This window comes from Grammomys surdaster, unplaced genomic scaffold, assembly GCF_004785775.1.
Source record: "Grammomys surdaster isolate TR1022 unplaced genomic scaffold, NIH_TR_1.0 125739, whole genome shotgun sequence".
NCBI classification, from domain to species: Eukaryota; Metazoa; Chordata; class Mammalia; order Rodentia; family Muridae; genus Grammomys; species Grammomys surdaster.
The window spans coordinates 1,071,055-1,088,463 of NW_021620571.1; the positions used below are offsets into that span (position 1 = coordinate 1,071,055).

Genomic DNA, 17,409 nt, shown 5'->3' on the forward strand with positions numbered 1-17,409 from the left:
GTGATATGAGTATAGTCACATTGACTTTCTGTTTTTGATATTACATATCATGTAACATGTTTATTATGAATTATTTCCTTATATTCTATTTCTGCTTGCTCTTCTAGCCCCCTGTAACCACAGCAGTGTCCAATTCTACATTTTCTGAAACCATATGCAGAGTAAACAGATGTATCAAGATGGTTAATAAGGGTCTGTCCCTCTGCAAATCCAGAGCCCAGACTACCCTGTACCCTGCTTTCAACTGGTTTTCTCTTGACTGATATAGCATGGCATACTTTCATTCCTTCCCTCAATGTGTGTTTTAGTTAGATTGTGGTTCCGATTGACAACATTTAGTTGGACTTTACTTTTTCAACTGTAATGTTTTCAACTTTTTCAGTGAAATTCATAAACAGTCTTCAAGTTTCATATCTGAGAGGCCAACCTAAACCATTAGGGATAACAGTATACATACATGCAGAGACATCTTGTAGTAGGCCTGGAACAACATAGGGACCAAAACCTCACAGGCCAGTTCTTGCCCTTTCTCCTTCTCAAGAACTTGATGTTTATGAATTTGGAACTACTGAGTTTGTAGTTTCCCCAGTGAGGCAGCTAAAGTGAAGGAAGTTCACATTAATTGTCCAAATCCTAGAGTCAAGAAGGAGCTGAACTTGGAACCAGTAAGCCTGGTGGTTTTCTTGTACAACTTTTACAGCTGAAGTAGAGCCACACCTGTGTCATCTCCAGTGTGCTCTTGGGCAGGTGACCTTCCCTCTCTGACCGTCAGGAATCTCCCAGCAGCAAATGGCATTGTCTCAGGGTCATCCTCTGAAAGCTGTTTAGAGGGCTGATTAGTGATGGAGCTGCAATAGTAACGGCCATGTTTGTGCGACTTCCTGTTTGTTCCTGTTCTTTTTCCCTTCTCTTCTGCCATTTGTGGGTTTGAGTAGTTTGTTTGATTCTTTGTTCTTTCTTACATATCACTGATGCTTCTTCTCTTTGTTTGGCCCTGGACTTTGTACACTATATTTGCAGCGACTCCAGATCTGTCTTTCAAAGCACTCTACAACTTAGCAATTGTTCAGGTACACTAAAGTAACAAAGTATTTCTGGTTCCTGTCCCTGTCATTTACTGCAATCCACATAGACATGTATAACAGACTGTTTTCTCCGAGAACAAGTGTAAAATCCTGTAGCTTATAATGTTGGCCTCTTCCTTCTGAAACGTCGTCTTTGCTTCTGGAGACTGAGTTCCAGACCCACACTGGTTTTCTTCTGACAACCTTAACACTGTTGAGATGTGAGCCTAAACAGTAATTTTGGTTTTCATTTGTCTTGATTTCTCCTTGGATTTGAAGGGTGCTGTCGTGTGGCAGAGCGCTGGGCTGCTGCCCTTCCATTGCAAGTGCGAATTACTGAACTTCCCACATTCCTTTCTCGAACAGTTTCTACAGAGAGGTCTGATTTTGGATTTTGTGTTTGTTTCTGATTAGATGAGTTGTTTTTCTTCTGGCTTCATTCAAAATATTTTGTCTTTGAGTTCCTGAAATTGAATGTGGTATGCCAGGGTGCAGGTTAGCCCCGTGGTAGAGTACATGCTGAGCATGCATGCCCTGGGCTCAGTCATAGCATCCTCAAGACCAAACAAATAAAAACAGCGACTAGGCATAGTGAGTATGGGACAGTGTTTTGTTATCAGCACTGACCGTTGTTTGGTTTCTGAGCTTCCGCAGATTGGTGAGTGATAGAGACTTATGGATTGTTATTTACCATTGCTTCTAATTTTCCTCTGTTCCTTTCAGTATTTTCCTTCCAGCATTCCCATTTTACATATACCGTTTATAGACTTGTCATAGTTCTTCCATAGTCTACTTTTTCTAGCCATTTTTTTCTCTTTGGGATTTTCAGTTCGGGAAATTTCTATTAACATATCTTGAGCTTTGAGATCTTCCCTCTGTCATGTCCTGTTTGCTAATGAGCCCATCAGAAGCTCTCAGTGTTTCTGGTGGGGTTTTGATCTTGGGCATCTCTCTTTGATGATTAAAATCCCCACCCTTTGCTCAAGTTCTCCATCTGCTCTTGTATGTTGTCTACTTTTCCCTTTAGATCTTTAGTATATTAATCACAGTTTTTAAAAAATTAATGGTCTGGTAATCCTAACATTCTTGTCATAGCTGACTACTTCTGATGTTTGCTCATTCTTTCATGCTCTGCTTTTTGACTCTTAGAGTGCCTTTTCATATTTTCCATGATGTGTACGAGGCTATCCCAGGTGAGTGGAGCTGCATTAAATCAGCTTTTAGTAAGGTGGCAAGATGATAGGATGGTCTGTTGTATAATTCTGTCTTGATTCCTGGTGATTTTGTTTTCAAATTGTGAATTTCTCAAGTTATTCTCAGAATTTTCCCTTCTTAGTTGGGACCAAATTCATTGTAGAATCTGGGTTGGTACATTTCCTTTTTCAACAAGAGGGTGCTGAAGTTGTTCTCGCACATAGAGGATCTGAGGTGGGTACGATGATCTCAAGTGAAGTTGCTAAGTTTCGTTCTGTTCCTGCAGCTCCATCTTCATTAGAACATCGTCAGAGATGTAGTCCTGCCACCCTTGCATGGTCACAAATGCTTCGACTTTTTATTCTGAGAGTTTATGCTTTGGGCCCAGACATTTAGTTGTAACCAGTGTTGTAACCAATGTTGATTGGCCACCTAGTTGATTCTGCTCTTAAGAAATTACTCATTGGGAAATGTGAATCAAAGGCTCTGTATCACTTCATACCCAATTGATATCACCATGGTAAGAAAGGAAGACAGAAGTTAGCAAGTGTTGGTAAGCTTGTGGAGAAACTAGAGAGCTTATGAGCTGATGATAGAACATTAACTGGCGTGACCCTATGGCAGACTATATGGCATTTTCTCAAGTGTTAAAAATAGAATCACTGTACAAGCCAGAAATCCCACATCTGAATATATACCAAACACATTGAAATCAGATGGCCAAAGAAATATCTATACACCAATGGCCATGCCGCTGTCATTCACAATAGCAAACGATACAACTAACCCAAGTGGTTGTCAGCTAATGTGTGTGAGTGCACACACAGAATGTGGTGTGCATGTGTGTGCGCGTGCACACGTGTGTGTGTATGTGTGTGTGTATGTATGTGTGTGTTATATTTTATATATTATTATATAACATACACATTTCTGAGAATTATTATATATAATTTTGAGAATAGCTTGAGAAATTCAAATTCAGAAACATAAAATATATTATGTACATAATTTATATATTTAATACATACTATTATTTATTATATATTATGTTAATATATATATATATATATAGAGAGAGAGAGAGAGAGAGAGAGAGAGAGAAACAGAGACAGAGAGAGAGAGACAGAGAGAGAGAGAAAGAGAGTATTATTTACCCTTAAGAAGGAAAGAAACTCTGACAAGTTGCAAGACAAGTGATCTGTGAGGACATAGTCTTCCGTAAGCCAGTGGAAGCAGATTATATTTTCAGGTGTTCGTATTGTTGATTTACTTATGATTTCCTCTTATCTGCCCAATGCATGTGGTCTAAAACCCCTCCCTATTTTATTGACTCAGATTTTGCTCATTCTTCCAAGGTATACTTTTAATTTTTTCAGAATTTTTTTTGTGATGAATCACATGATGTTTCTGTTAAATGGGGCTGTACTAAACAGTTGTTTAGTGAAGTGGCAAGGTATATAGAGCATCTGTGTCTTATAACCAGTCTTGATCTTTTAGAGACTTTGTGCTTTCATACTGTGAATTTCACAGAGGATTCTCAGTGTTTTTCTCCCTTCTTAGTTTGGACAGTGCCTTAGTTTGGGTTTCATTGCTGTGAAGAGGCACTATGACCAAGGTTACTTTTATAAAGGACAACATTTAATTGGGCTGGCTTACAGTTTCAGTGGCTCAGTCCATTATCGTCATAGTAGGAAGCGTGGCAGCATCCAGGCAAACATGGTGCTCTAGAAGGAGCTGAGTGTTCGGTGTCTTGATCTGAAGATAGTCAGAAGAGGACTACTCTCCTTCACACTGTCACACTGGGCAGAGCTTGAGCTTTGATTACCTCAAAGCCCCGCCTCCACAGTGACATACCTCTTCCAACAAGGTCACACCTACTCCAAGAAGACCACACCTCCAATAGTGCCATTCTTTGGGCCAAGCATATTCAAACCACCACAGGTAGTGTATAGTGTAGGAACTCAATTTATATATTTCCTTTCTCAACTAGAAAGGAGCCAGAGTCAGTGTTTTCTGTTTCACTTTCATTTGGACCCATGTGTCCACTGAGGTCTGGGTTTTTGATGGACAGTTCTCTTTGGTTTATATATCCGTGTTCCCCAGGTGTCTCCTGAGAGCTCTGAGCACCAGTGAAGAGCCGTGTGCACTCACTCTGATCTTCCTCTTTTCAGTGTGTTCCTTTCCCAGCATCAGAAGTCTGGTCACAATGAGCATTGTACTATTTTACTTTGGTTCCAGCTTTTGGGAGCTTGACTCTGAGCCCATTGTTTTCGTAAGTGTGAAAATGCCACAGCGGCTTGTTCAGGTTGTTTGCTGAAGTCTTCGCTCTTACTGTGCAGCAGGCTGCCTGTGTGCTGAGCTGCTAGCATTCGTCCATGTATACTGATACAGTGTGATAAAATGTGTCCTTTATTTTGGAGAGTTCCTTACTTCATGTGGTTTTGTTCACTCGTTTTTTTTTTTCCTCTGTAGTATGTAAATTTCCTTTCATCTATTTAGTGGCCCTTTTTATTTCAGATACTAACTTTCAGAAGCTTCTGAATGTGTGTATAAGATTAAACTTTATGTGTGTGAAAGAAAGATCTGTACATGTCTTATGTAGGTGTAGAGTTTTCTCTTGTTATCTTTTCAATGAATGCTAGTGTATATGGTATTTGATACATACCTTTTTTTTTGTTACATTCTTTTAAATACTGTTAGATTATGCCTTAATGGATAATTAACTTACTTATTTAAGTTGGGTTCTATAGAGACTTAATTTAGGCTTTTTTGGGTTTATCTAACAGCCCTTCCTCTGGTACAAGTTTGGCTCGGTTACTGATGTGACCCTTTTCCAACGGGAAAGTACCTTGTCCTAGGAACATTCCTGAGACGACTCATTTCTGGTGATGAGTGAGGTCTGGGGTTAGACCAGGCTGCTCCTTTCTGATACTTATTTTTCATAAGTGTTTGGCTGTTTTCATTCACACATACGTAGTTGAGTGCTTAGCCAATGACTGCAGTGAGCCCACCCCCAAACTTACCCCTGCCCCTGCCTCCACCCCCAGCCCCACAGTCTAGTACATGCTGGAACTTTGCTGTCCTCTTGGCTTGTCACCCTCTCATCTGCCCTTTCCACTCGTTTCACCTCCCCACTCTGTATCTGAACTTCCATCCAGGCACTACGTTAGAGCAATTGCAAACCTGCCTGTGTTGTTTCTCTTCTCCGGGATCTGTTTCCCAGTGTCAGAAGCCCTTCATTCCTATTTTTGCTTTGTTACTTTTTATTGCTAGAAGCATTTAATTGTTAGAAGTGGGTAAGTCTTGTAACTGTTACTTCATGTTCTCAGGGAGCCAAAGGCTTCAGTCGGGTAAGCCCTCTTACTGTCACTTCATGATGTCTGGGAGCTGAAGCCTTCCAGTTGTCATTTTGTTTCCTGACCTCTGCTCTGAGTGTTTTCTGACCTCTATGGGACCTAGTGGAGGTAGCAGTGTCGTTGAAGTCATTGTCTTTGCATCTGGTAGAGGCCTATGTTGCCTAAAGTAGAGATCACATGTGTTTGAGGCACCCAGTGTTCAGTTCTTGTCTGTGTAATACATGAGGTAATGCTTTAAGTGAGTGCTAGAACTGTCTGGCTGTAGCAGTCAGTTACAAATACACAGGAACCTGGCTTCTGATTTGTCTTCCACTAATGGGTTACCACCATCTTTTCCTTTCTCAAGTCATGATTCAGAGGCTTGAATTCTGATCCAGGAGCCCAACATGCTTGATTGTTTAATTGTCAGGGCAAAATTAAACCTTCAGTTAGTTAGAAAAATGGTGAATTTGGAATAAAAGCCATTTATTTCTAAAGAATTGGAAAGGATTCTGGTCTCTGCTGAAGATAAGGCTGTAACTGTAAAAGAGGACAGCTCAGTCCACAGACAAAGAGTGTGGTAGGTGATGCTCATAAAACCACGTGTCAGTAGTGGGCTGTATGCCATGCTTTCCGAGACCATTCTGGAATGTTGTAGACAGCATCCTGGTGTGGTGACTTATTTAAGATACATATATCTTGTACACATATACAAGATTTGTGGTTTGAATGAATCATTTTATATATACGCATGCAATATTTATTTGGCCATCCTATTCACAAATAATAATTACAGTTTCCATAATGCATGGTAAGTGTTAACTCCTTGGTGGTTGTTGGTCCTTGGATGAGATGACACAGTTACTGTTGACTTTGTGTTCCAGTTAAACAGTGGGTAGCGTGTACTGACTAATAAACATTAATATTGTTTTACATTTTTTTCCTGCAGATGACCTCAATGCCACCCACCAGCACTGTGTTTTGGCTGGCTCACAGCCTCGGTTTAGTTCCACCCACCGCGTGGCAGAGGTAAGCAGAAATAAAAATCTGATGGTTGACGCTTCACTGAATGTGGCAGAGGGAGTTGAATGATCAGTTTACTGTAGGACTTTGAAGAGCACTTGATTGGGAACTAACTTTCATCTAATTCAACTTTACGTTTTATGTACTTAGAGTTTTGGCTCTGGGTTGTAGTCGCTGTAGGTTTAAAGTTTACTCATAGTATAGGATAAACTTATTTTGCCTTTTGGAGCTGTTTTTCTTTAAAAAAAAAAAACAATTACATTTCTTTATTATTTTGTGTGTTTGTGTGTATACTCCCATTGTGTCTGTGTGTCTCAGCATGTGTGTGGAGGTCAGAGGGCATCTTGGAGGGGTCATTACCTTCCTTCCACCATGTAGGTCCCACAGAAAAAACTCAGTTCCTCGGGTTTGGCAGCCACCTTACCAGCCAAGGGTTTTATTTCATGAAAAAGGTAAATGCCATTGGCGTATGCTGTTAACTTAAGACTTCCCTGGGTAACCATGTCTGCCATGGTCAAGGGAAAGAAAATAGGGCGAATGTGTTTGCTTAAGTGTGTGTTATGTGACTTCAAACAGCTGAGATCAACATTTCCCTTAAATTTTGGTTGGACAGCTGGACGTAGCATGTAAATTCATGGGAAGCTTACAGCGATGGAGTCAGAGAACCTCTAAGCTCAAGCCGTGCCCCCAGCCCAGTTTTGCAAGGCAATGGCTGATCATCCGAGGTCAGAATGGAAATTATAAGACCAGGACCGGGTTGAGCAGTCACTCCAGGGTTCTGGAGAGCAGAGGAGTAATGACAAGGATCATAGACTGGCTTCCTATCCACGTCTTAAATTAGCGAGTGACTTAACTAATTACAGGCTGCTGGAAATTAAGTCCAAGGCTTTTCACCTTAGACACCCACAGAGTAACAACCCCAGGCCCCCAGCTTGTTGGCTGTGATTTGCCATATAGCTTGACTCTTCAGAGGAAGCCAGGGAACAAGTGTGGGGATATGGGACAGGAAAAAAATCAACCCTATAGAGTGGCATCTGTGCAGGGTTCTGCCAGTGCCCAGGCTGAGCAAGGCTGCTGAGTGGGGCAGCGCCATGGCTTTTCCCATGGATTGTGTGTCATGACACTGTGTGTGTGATTGTGTGTCATGGGTTCAGAGTCCCAGCAAGTCCTCAGTCATTCTGTCGTCCTTTTCTGCAATCTTTTCTTTGCTGTTCACTCATTCTTTTGACTGCTTCAGTGCTTGGTCTTAGGCCCTGTGCTGCAAGCATGGGAGCAAAGAGCTGCCCATGGGGTCCTTCTGCCCGAGCCTTTCATTCCACTCTGTTTCTTTTTGGGGAGAAAATACAAACATGCAAATCCTTATCCTAGGTGGTTGGAGTTGTCTCTTTGAGAAGTAAATGCCATTGGCAAGTGTCATTTGTCCTCAGTCTAGGGAGAGAGGGTAAAGAAGGTGCAGAGGATGCAATATTTATAGACCATCTGACGTGGTGCAGAATGACTCCATTTCCTTTTGGAACCCTCCGTCTAGATACAACCCTCCCAAGAGTCCTGTTCTTGTCAATCACTTGAGTATGTGCTGTTCAAGTCTGTCTGTCTCACATCTTTGGTAATCTATCCTGTATGAGTAGACAGACAGACTTATTAGTGCTGTATCATCCATAGGCCTTGCAGCCACTGAGAGTAACATGGCTGGAATATCCGTTTGATAGGGATACAAGTATTGTCAAATTCATCTGACTCTCCGGATGAGACGAGCTAAGCCCTTTAGAACAGGGAATGGGAGCACTGAATGGGAGCACTAACAGAGAGAGGAGCAGCAGAGACTCGGGGAGGCGGTTCAGCCTCTGAGTTCACTGCCGTGGAAATGAAGCAAGAGACAGTAAAAAAGTTGCAGTGGTGAAAGTTACTCCTCACTGAGAACTCTATTCAGAAGGGGGGATTCTTTTTCATGCGTTAGTTGTGTGGCACTCAAGGTTTTCTTTTAGCCAGTTAGAAGCAGGAACAGTTGATTTGTTGGTGTCTTCAAGACACTTAAAAGTGAGGTGTGATGGGATATGCTGAGGAAGGAGCTCACACACTCCAGTCCAGCCTGGCCTACAGAAGATACTTAGGCCGAGGAGCAAGAGTAGTGCAGAATACAAGGTAGCAAAGAGCAGAAGGCAACATGGTGACCTGAAGTTGGACTTGGAACAAATCCTACTCCACAGCTCTGACTCCATTGTCCATGCTGACCAATTTCATCCCACCCATTAAGTTTTTAAAAATGTGTCCTTAAGGTTGGCTTTCTCAGATTAATCATAGCTATCCTTGTATCTTTTGTATTTTTAGGTCATATTTTGAACATTAATTCACTTTAAATAAAGAGAGGGAGGGACTGTGTGTAGTGGTTCTCTTGGAAGAAAACATTTCTCAAGTCAGGCTGGGAATGTGGCTGAATTGGTAGAACACTTCCCTGGTGTGCATGAGACCTTCTGTTTGACCACCAGCATGCCATAATCAGAGCATGTGATGCCGTCCCTGTAAACCCAACACTTGGGAGCTGGAAGCAGGAGGGCCAGAACAAGGCCATTCTGTGCTACAGAGCAAGTTTGGGGCCTGCCTAGAATTGTGAGGCCATCTCAAAAGGAGAAAAATTGCTGCCAATCTATGATTCTTATATTTTCTGTAGTTTAGTTCAAAGTACATGTTGTTTTAATAATTGTTCACCTATGATGTTATTTGTTTAAATATCTTTTTTCTATACTATATTTGTCAGTCAGAAAAATGACTAGTACAGTGGGCTGCTTGTGTAAATAAAGTTTTATTGGAACATAGTTGCACTCAATTTGCTTACATGCTTTGGAACTTCTGTGATAGTGCTTGTGACATGTAAGTCTCAAATGTCTAGTGTCTAGTTATTTATGACTACTGCGAGTCTTATTATACATGATTCGGACTAAATAGGATTTTGGGTGAGCAAGTATCCCAAAGGTAAAAATATTTTTTTTAAATCACTATTTTAGTGTAACTTTATTTCCACCAAACTGTGCCGTCTGAAGTCAAAACTAGTAACATTCAGTAACGGTAACAGTACGTACGGTGAAGCTGTATGTCCCTGTACATCTAGTTGGTTTAGTCGTTGGAGATCTACACAGGATGTGCACAGTGCCACAGGACAGTCTCTTACAGTAAATTTAGGAATCAAACCTTGGAATTAGTTTAGTAAAAGAGAGTTGATAAAGAGGCTTTTCCAGAACGGGCACCAGTGAAAAGCTAGGCAGACCCTTGATGCCCCTGTGATGAGTTAATAAAATCGACTCAGTTACCACCAGTGGGAATGGCAGCTCTGAATCCTTATGTGTAGGCAGAGAAAAGCAGCTCATGCTTCTGTTGATGCAGAGGCAGAGACTGGAAACTAGACACAGGTTCAGGTGACAGAATGTTTGTGTTTTATTTAAAATGTTTCATTTCATCTTATGTAACTGTTTCCAATGATCAAAGAAGGGAAAGGCTCTTCCTTCCCTAACATGGAAGTGCACTCTTGCTTCTCTCAGTAGAAGGGAGAAAAGAAACTCCTACTTCCCAACCCTCAGATTTTCCAGAGCCACCTCACCTTATGTGACTTTCCTGTGCTCCATCCGCAAAATGACTTGCTGTTCTGCTGCTCACCGTAGGTAGGAAGCAGATGGTCCTGTGGAAATGGTGCGTGGCTATTCCTCGGAGTTAATGGGAGAGAGCTCTGTGTGGACAAACTGGCTGTGTACGAGCAGAACTGTTCTATTGGCTCTTTTCCTTTTGGTTTCGGTTCCACTCAGAATGTTCTTGAGATTCAACAGTGGTTTTTTTTTTTTTTTTTTTTTTAGAAATTTAAATTTTATGTATAATTATTTTTTGAATAATTACTCAATCAGTTAAAAATTTAAGAAGTATATAAGGTTATATATCCTCTCTTTGTTTTCTCAGACTAACTAGTACTTCCTTCCTAGATACCACCAGATTTAATCAAGCTTATGTTATCATTTCCATGATAATATGTATCAGTCAAAGGCACAGACGCACGTGTGTTAACCTGCCCTCTTCTCTGTTCTCTATGCTTTGTTCTATTTTGAAAACCTCACTGATAATTACCTGCCAACAACTGATTCTTATCTTGGTGTGGGCATTGGTTTAGATAAGACAGCCAATGCAAAAATAACTCACGGAAAAAATAGAAAACATGGACTTCATCACATAATTAAAAATTCTGTGTCCTTCAAAGTGAACTGTCAACTCAGTAGAGATAGAATGAAAGAAAATATTAACAAGCCGTGTGTCTAATAAGTGTCTATGATTAGAGTATAAAAGGAATGTTTACAAATCAGTCATTTGAAAGAGAGATGAATCTGTTTAAAATGGTGACTGAGCTAAACAGGCATGTGCCAGCGACTGTATAAAAATAGTCAAGAACACATGAAAGGTGCACAGCAGAGGTGCCTTTCACGTGCAAAGCCCAGGGTTCCCTCCCCAGCACAGGAAACCAAACAAACAGACAGAACCAGAACACGTGTTTATCACCATTAGTCATTAGAGAATTGCCAGTAAAAGCAAGGGTCAAATTACAGTAACAAATGTTGGTGAGGCTGTGGGCAGAAACAGGAGCTCTTCTGCACTGCTGAAGGAATGTACTTACTCTACAGCGACTTTGGCATAGTCTGGCACTTCTCGGGCTAAATGCGGGCACTCTACGGTACTGCAATTCTATAACCGGGGATATAGCCAAGAGAAATGAAAACTAGTACATGGATGTTCATGGTAGCCCCAAACTGGATACAGCCCAAGTGCTCATCACATATCCATGTAATTGAATACCGTTTGGCAATAAATAAGGTTGCAATGCCGATGCACGCTGCAACAGGAATTAACCACAGAGGTGTAGTAGTGTAAAAAGACCATGCACACACACACACACACGCACGCACGCACGCACACACACACACACACACACAGACACACACACACAGTGATTATTATAATGAGCTGAAAGGTCCAGGACAGGCAGGGGTGTGTGTGTGGGGTGTGTGTGTGTGTGTGTCTCTGTCTGTCTGTCTGTCTGTCTGTCTGTCTGTGTCAGACTGGTTTCAGCATCATCCCCTTACAACATGAAGCAAGTTAGTGCTGTTGAAAATGACGCCAAAGGGCACCAAGGGGCAAGGGTTTCATCTGGAGTAACAGAATTATCCCAGAGTTATTGTAGTAATGATGATGTAACTCTGAATATACTCAAAAATGCTGAACTGGTGCTTTCAATAGTTGGACTTCATGATATGAATTGTATTTCAGTAAAGCTGTGACCAGAAAAGGATTAAGACCTTAAAAACTCAGGACCACTCATAAATTCTTTATACCAATTATATATGAAGTCAGAAAGACAGAGTCCTGCGCTTCTGTTTTTATGACTGTAAATAAAGTTAGGGTTGATGAGAGTGTAGGTTGTTCCAGTTCTTAGCTGTGGAAATGCACTTGCTTGCCCCAGGGGCAGGCCACTCCATACTTAGAATGCAAAAATGAAAGTGAAATGCCTTTCTTCACAACTGCCATGTAGCAGTAGGCACTGGGCGCTTTGTGAGTGGGGTACCCCTTCTTGCTCAGTGCTGCTTCCCCTCATGTGCTCTGCGCTCTGGGATTACCACAGCAAAATGCATTAGTCAAGCTTCTGTTGTGGACACAAAAACTGTTTCCCAGGCTCATCACATCATGTTGTATAAAGAGGCAATAATACTTTTAACACCACAAGATTTCCTTGCAAGGTTTTTTTTCCCCCTATGGTTTTGCTTTAAGTTATAAATGTTAAAATAAAAATAATTTAAGGATACATTTTTTTCTCAGTCATCCAGAGGAGGTCTGTCTGTCTGTTTCTGCCTGTCTGCCTGTCTATCTACCTACCTGCCTACCTACCTACATACACATGTATATATATATGTATGTATGTGTGTATGTGTGTGTGTGTGTGTGTGTGTAAAATTTTATCGTCTTAGGAAATCATTTCATTATCAAAATAAATGAATTCATACTCTATCTGTATCTTTGGCTTTTCCAACATAGGCTCCTTCAATAGGGTGTGTCCATTTGATTCTTGTCACATTTTCACAACCCTGGAGAGGGTAAACTAGGTGTCTCTGTCCCCACTGATAGTCAGGTCTCAGCTTTGCCTTCAGTATGCTTTACAGCCTACGCCCCATACTCTTCATTATTGAGGAAAGACTGCAGCTGCCTCTTATATTTAGAAAGGGGAAGAATTGTTTTCCTTGAGCTATAATGTCATCCCTGCACACACACACACACACACACACACACACACACACACACACACACTCATCATTGCCGTTCTAGTTTGTGTGCTTTGCACCAAGTTGTCCGCTCTGTCTACCATTCCCCCATTGATATATTCATGACACAAGACAAAAATCACTATCTTTGACATTCTTGCTAACTGAATATTCACTGAATAATTACTGTCTACATTTCTTCTACATTTAAGAGTCAGTGTTACAGTATACGTAGATTAATCATACAAGCATATATGTATATACATACACCTCATATATGTAGCACACCTCAGGGCTCTTGTTGTTTATTCAGAGAGAGGAGGTCCATATAATGACATATAACACAGGCCAACAGCCTGTGTGACTACTGAGGTCTGGCTGGCCGTCCAGAATCAGGCAAGCAGGCCACTGCTGTAATTGTCGTTTAGGAGCATGAGCTGTGAGGATGGCCGATGCGTGTGTAAAGCAGAGGCAACTGTGAACAGGAAGAGTGCATGGTGAGCTTGGAGTACTCAGTCTAACTGTGGTTCTGTCTTGACAGTGCTCTACAGGCACCTTGGATTATATCTTACAACGTTGCCAGTTTGCGCTGCAGAATGTTCTCAATGACTCGGACGATGGCAACGTCTCATTGAAGTCCTTTGAACCTGCAGTTTTGAAACAAGGAGAAGAAATCCATAATGAGGTAAGGACCATCAGGAGGCTAATGGGTCTGAGACTCACCTCTTCTGGCAATTTCAGATCTAATGCAGGAGATTCTAGTCAGAGGAGAGGGCAGGTGACACCAACAGTCACAGTAGCCAGGGTCATGTCGTGTGTATGCTACAAAATGTGGCAGCCCACACAGCTCCTAAACACAAGGATTTACCCTCCTAGTCTGTGGGACCGGGAAGCACAGAGAAAGCAGTGTGGGTGAGGACATGTTTCTCGATTCACAGATGGCACTCTCTCAGTGTGTCTTTGCATGGTAGAAGGGACAAACAAGTCTCAAGTGTGACTTGAGTCCATTCATAAGAGTTCTGCCCTCGAGATCCATTACCTCCCCAAAGCCAGCTGTCACCTGATGGATAGGATTTCATAAGAATCTGGGTTGATGGTCACAAAAGTTCAGGCCATTGTTTTCTTTGAGATGGTTTCTACAGGTGGACTGGCAGCATGACACCGGAAGGGGTTGAAATATGTAAGTAGAACCTTGAGACAAAGGAACTGACTTTTCTAATGGATCGGAAGCATCTTCCAAGTCTATGAATCGCTCTGCCCTAACATGTGCAGGAAGACACCAACTTTGCACCCACGGTTCTTCCCAGTACAAACATCCTTGCAGAGCAGCTGTAGCATGAGCTATCAGTGGCTTCCTTGAAACAGACAGACCTAGGGAGATACAAAGGATCTGGGAAGAATGATTGCCCACCTAGCAGTGATTTATGAGACTAGCTGCTTTTCTGTAGTCTGTGAGCACAGTAGGTCTACACGGTAAGGCCAGTACACATCCTTAGCTTACTGTTTTGTTAATGCTCTCAATTTCTACTTTATATAGTGTTAACTATTTAGCTTTTTTCAACTTATTTTTTTCATAAGTAAATGACTTTTTTTTAAAGATTTATTTATTTATATATTTATTTATTTATTTTATTTATGAGTACACTGTCGCTGTCTTTGGACACACCAGAATAGGGCATCCAATCTCATTACGGATGGTTGTGAGCCACCATGTGGCTGCTGGGATTTGAACTCAGGACCTCTGGAAGAGCAGTCAGTGCTCTTAACCGCTGAGCCATCTCTCCAGCCCCCGTAAATGACTTCTTAAAAAAAGAAACTCGGTACTACTATTTAAGTGACATCCTATAGTTAGACAAAATTAAATGTAAACTAGATATCCTAATTAGGGCGTAGCTTGAGCATATATGACCTCAAAGTCAGCACCCTCAGTGACATACTTCTCCCTACAAGGCCACACCTACTCCAACAAGGCCACGCCTCCTAATAGTCCTACTCTCTATAGCCAAGCATTCAATCACGTGAATCTATGGGGGCCAAACATATTCAAACCACTACAGTAGATAACCATATTCAGTGAGAAGAGAACAGTCGTCAGACTCATCTGTGGGCACCCTTATAGTGAGAATGCACTAAGCCCTCCCCCTTTCCTTCATGCTAATGAGACTTGTGATAATAATCATGCAACTTGATACGTTTAAAAGAAATGTTGACTTTTATACTTCAAATGAATGGATTTCACTGTTGGTGAGTTAATAAAGAGAGAGTAAGATTAGCAGGTGGTAGAAGATGGTTAAAATGTGCCTGCAATCTCAGACTTTCTATAGGACATAATGGGAAATGGTAGAAAACCTGGACTGTGACGCCATTGTTGCTCATGCTATCAAGTTTATGGTCCCTGAGCTTGTGCTGGGCCTTCTTCTGGTTGCATTAGGGCATCCTAGTGCAGGGAGCTGAGAAATGAGAAACACAAAACACTGGCAAGTTAGATGATATGCTGATGTTGCTAAGTGCTACAGAAAACAGGCAAGCAGATGGCAAGAACCAGAGAGCATCCTACTGGAAAGAAGCGGAAGAGGTGAGCCATGTGGGGATGTGGGGTCATTTCAAGCAGAAAGAGCAAGCACTACAGATGCCATAGGGCTCAGAATGCTTAGTGTCAATGGAACAGTTTAGCAGCAGTGTGAGTGTTGAGACTCACAGTTGTAGACCATGATGTCACGGGGATAGTTTTAGCAACTTGGGAGTAACAGCCTGCTTATTACTGTGAGGGAAATGGGATCCTTGGAGGATTCTGAGCAGATGAGAAAATGTCTTCACCCACAGATGTAAGATACCCTGCAATGACTTTTAAAAAGCTTTCCGTATCTTATGAGCTGTTCTATACCGTGGGAAACAGGATCAGAATCCCTAGAACCAATGGCAAAAAGACTCTGTCTTTTGGAGAATATTGGGTACCTAATATTACTAAAGCTGAAGCCCTGCTGGCCAGTTTTTCTTCTTCTGCTTTGTTTAGTAAGCATCCCCACTGGAGATGTTGCTTATAGCTAGAACTGCTTGAAAGCTGTGCTCCTGTGGACCCAGAGACCTCGCTGGGAACAGTCTCAGTCATTTTTCATCTTAGTGCAGAATTTCTAATCCAGGTATTTAATTACTTTTCTGAAAGAGTTCATGACTTTCAGAGACAGGCCAGCAAACCAGTTGCCAACCATATAATGCAGGATTGCTCTTTTACTTCATTGTCTTATCTGGCTATATGGCTACCGTGTTTTCTTACCTCCATGCACAGAGAAACTGTATAGTCGCACAGCAGAATACTGGCATCAGAATCCATCTGCTGCAGAAACAAACTGACCTTTTGACTTTGTGTCAGGAAGGTGGGGCAGCCCTTTTGGGCTAGTCTGGAGGTAATTGGATTTAGCTCTTATACCCAAATATTCTGCGTACCTATCATGGTCACCACCTCTTCATCTCCCCTTCTCCAAGGTCATCTTAAAGTCAAGGTTAAGTTGGTGTGTCTGCTCATTAGAAATCTGTTGTCGTGCTAGCTGGCCTGGGATGAGGTGTTGGTTTACTCACAGTGTATTCTTAGTAGTTATCTGGTTTCTTGTTCGTTCTCTTCCGTCAAGGCTGGGCTAATTATAATGAAGCACGTTGAATACTTTGAAGCCATCTGCGTTCAGGAATGCATTTTCTAGCAACATGAGGACTTTAGGCATAAGAAACAGGTGGCTTTGTGATAGCCCCTACTTAAGATGCAGAAAAAAAGATTGGAATTCATTTATAAGCCAAATCCCCTTCTTTGTTATTAAACTGGCTGTTTCTTTCTTCAAACCAGTGTGTTGCGAACTTACAATCTTCTAGCAAGTTTCTCCTGGAAGCAACACAGTGGGCCACACTGTTGGATTCTCAGTTTCTCCTACCTCTCTCCAGAGCTGCTCTGGAGGAGCCGCGTGTGTCTGTGCAGCTGGAGCTGAGCATTGCCCTGCTCTAGTGCTCTTGGTGTTGAGGAAAAAGGCACATGCTGTAGTGAGACATATGTCATTTAGGACATGTGCACAGCCTCATGAGCAAACCATGTGGCTGACCCGGGGCCAAATCAAGAGTCCAAGCAAACATGGCATAGAAAAAGCAGGCACCGCTTGCTTACTTCTAGGAGTGGGAGCCAATGTGGTGACAATGGGTTTGCAATATGATTTTTGTAGTGTTTCTTCTTTTCATCATTTTTCAGAATGATGCTTGCTGTGTAGGTCAGGCTAGACCCAGACTCACAATCTTCTGCTTCAGCCACCTGAGTCCTGGGGGATCACAGGGATGCCCCACTTTCCCGGCTGATCTTTAATCTTTGTTCCACAACCCCGGTGTGCTCCCTGCCTGAGGTTCAGGCAGGCAGATGCATCCCGTTTCTTTCCCCTTCACATAGTCTCTTGGTATTTCTGAGGGGAAACTAAACCAGACTCATCTCTTTTGGCTGTTCTGTGGAGAAGGCATTTGCAAGTACGAAGGTTGTGT

The 17,409-nt window shown here is 42.0% G+C and overlaps 1 protein-coding gene across 1 annotated transcript in view; it reads left to right on the top strand.

The window, feature by feature from the left end:
- Fto (FTO alpha-ketoglutarate dependent dioxygenase) overlaps positions 1 to 17,409 on the top strand; it is a 348,908-nt gene that overhangs the window by 138,067 nt on the left and 193,432 nt on the right. The window contains exons 5-6 of the mRNA XM_028788217.1: positions 6,543 to 6,622; positions 13,442 to 13,585. Coding sequence (XP_028644050.1) covers positions 6,543 to 6,622; positions 13,442 to 13,585 — 224 coding nt within the window. The remainder of the gene's footprint in view (positions 1 to 6,542; positions 6,623 to 13,441; positions 13,586 to 17,409) is intronic.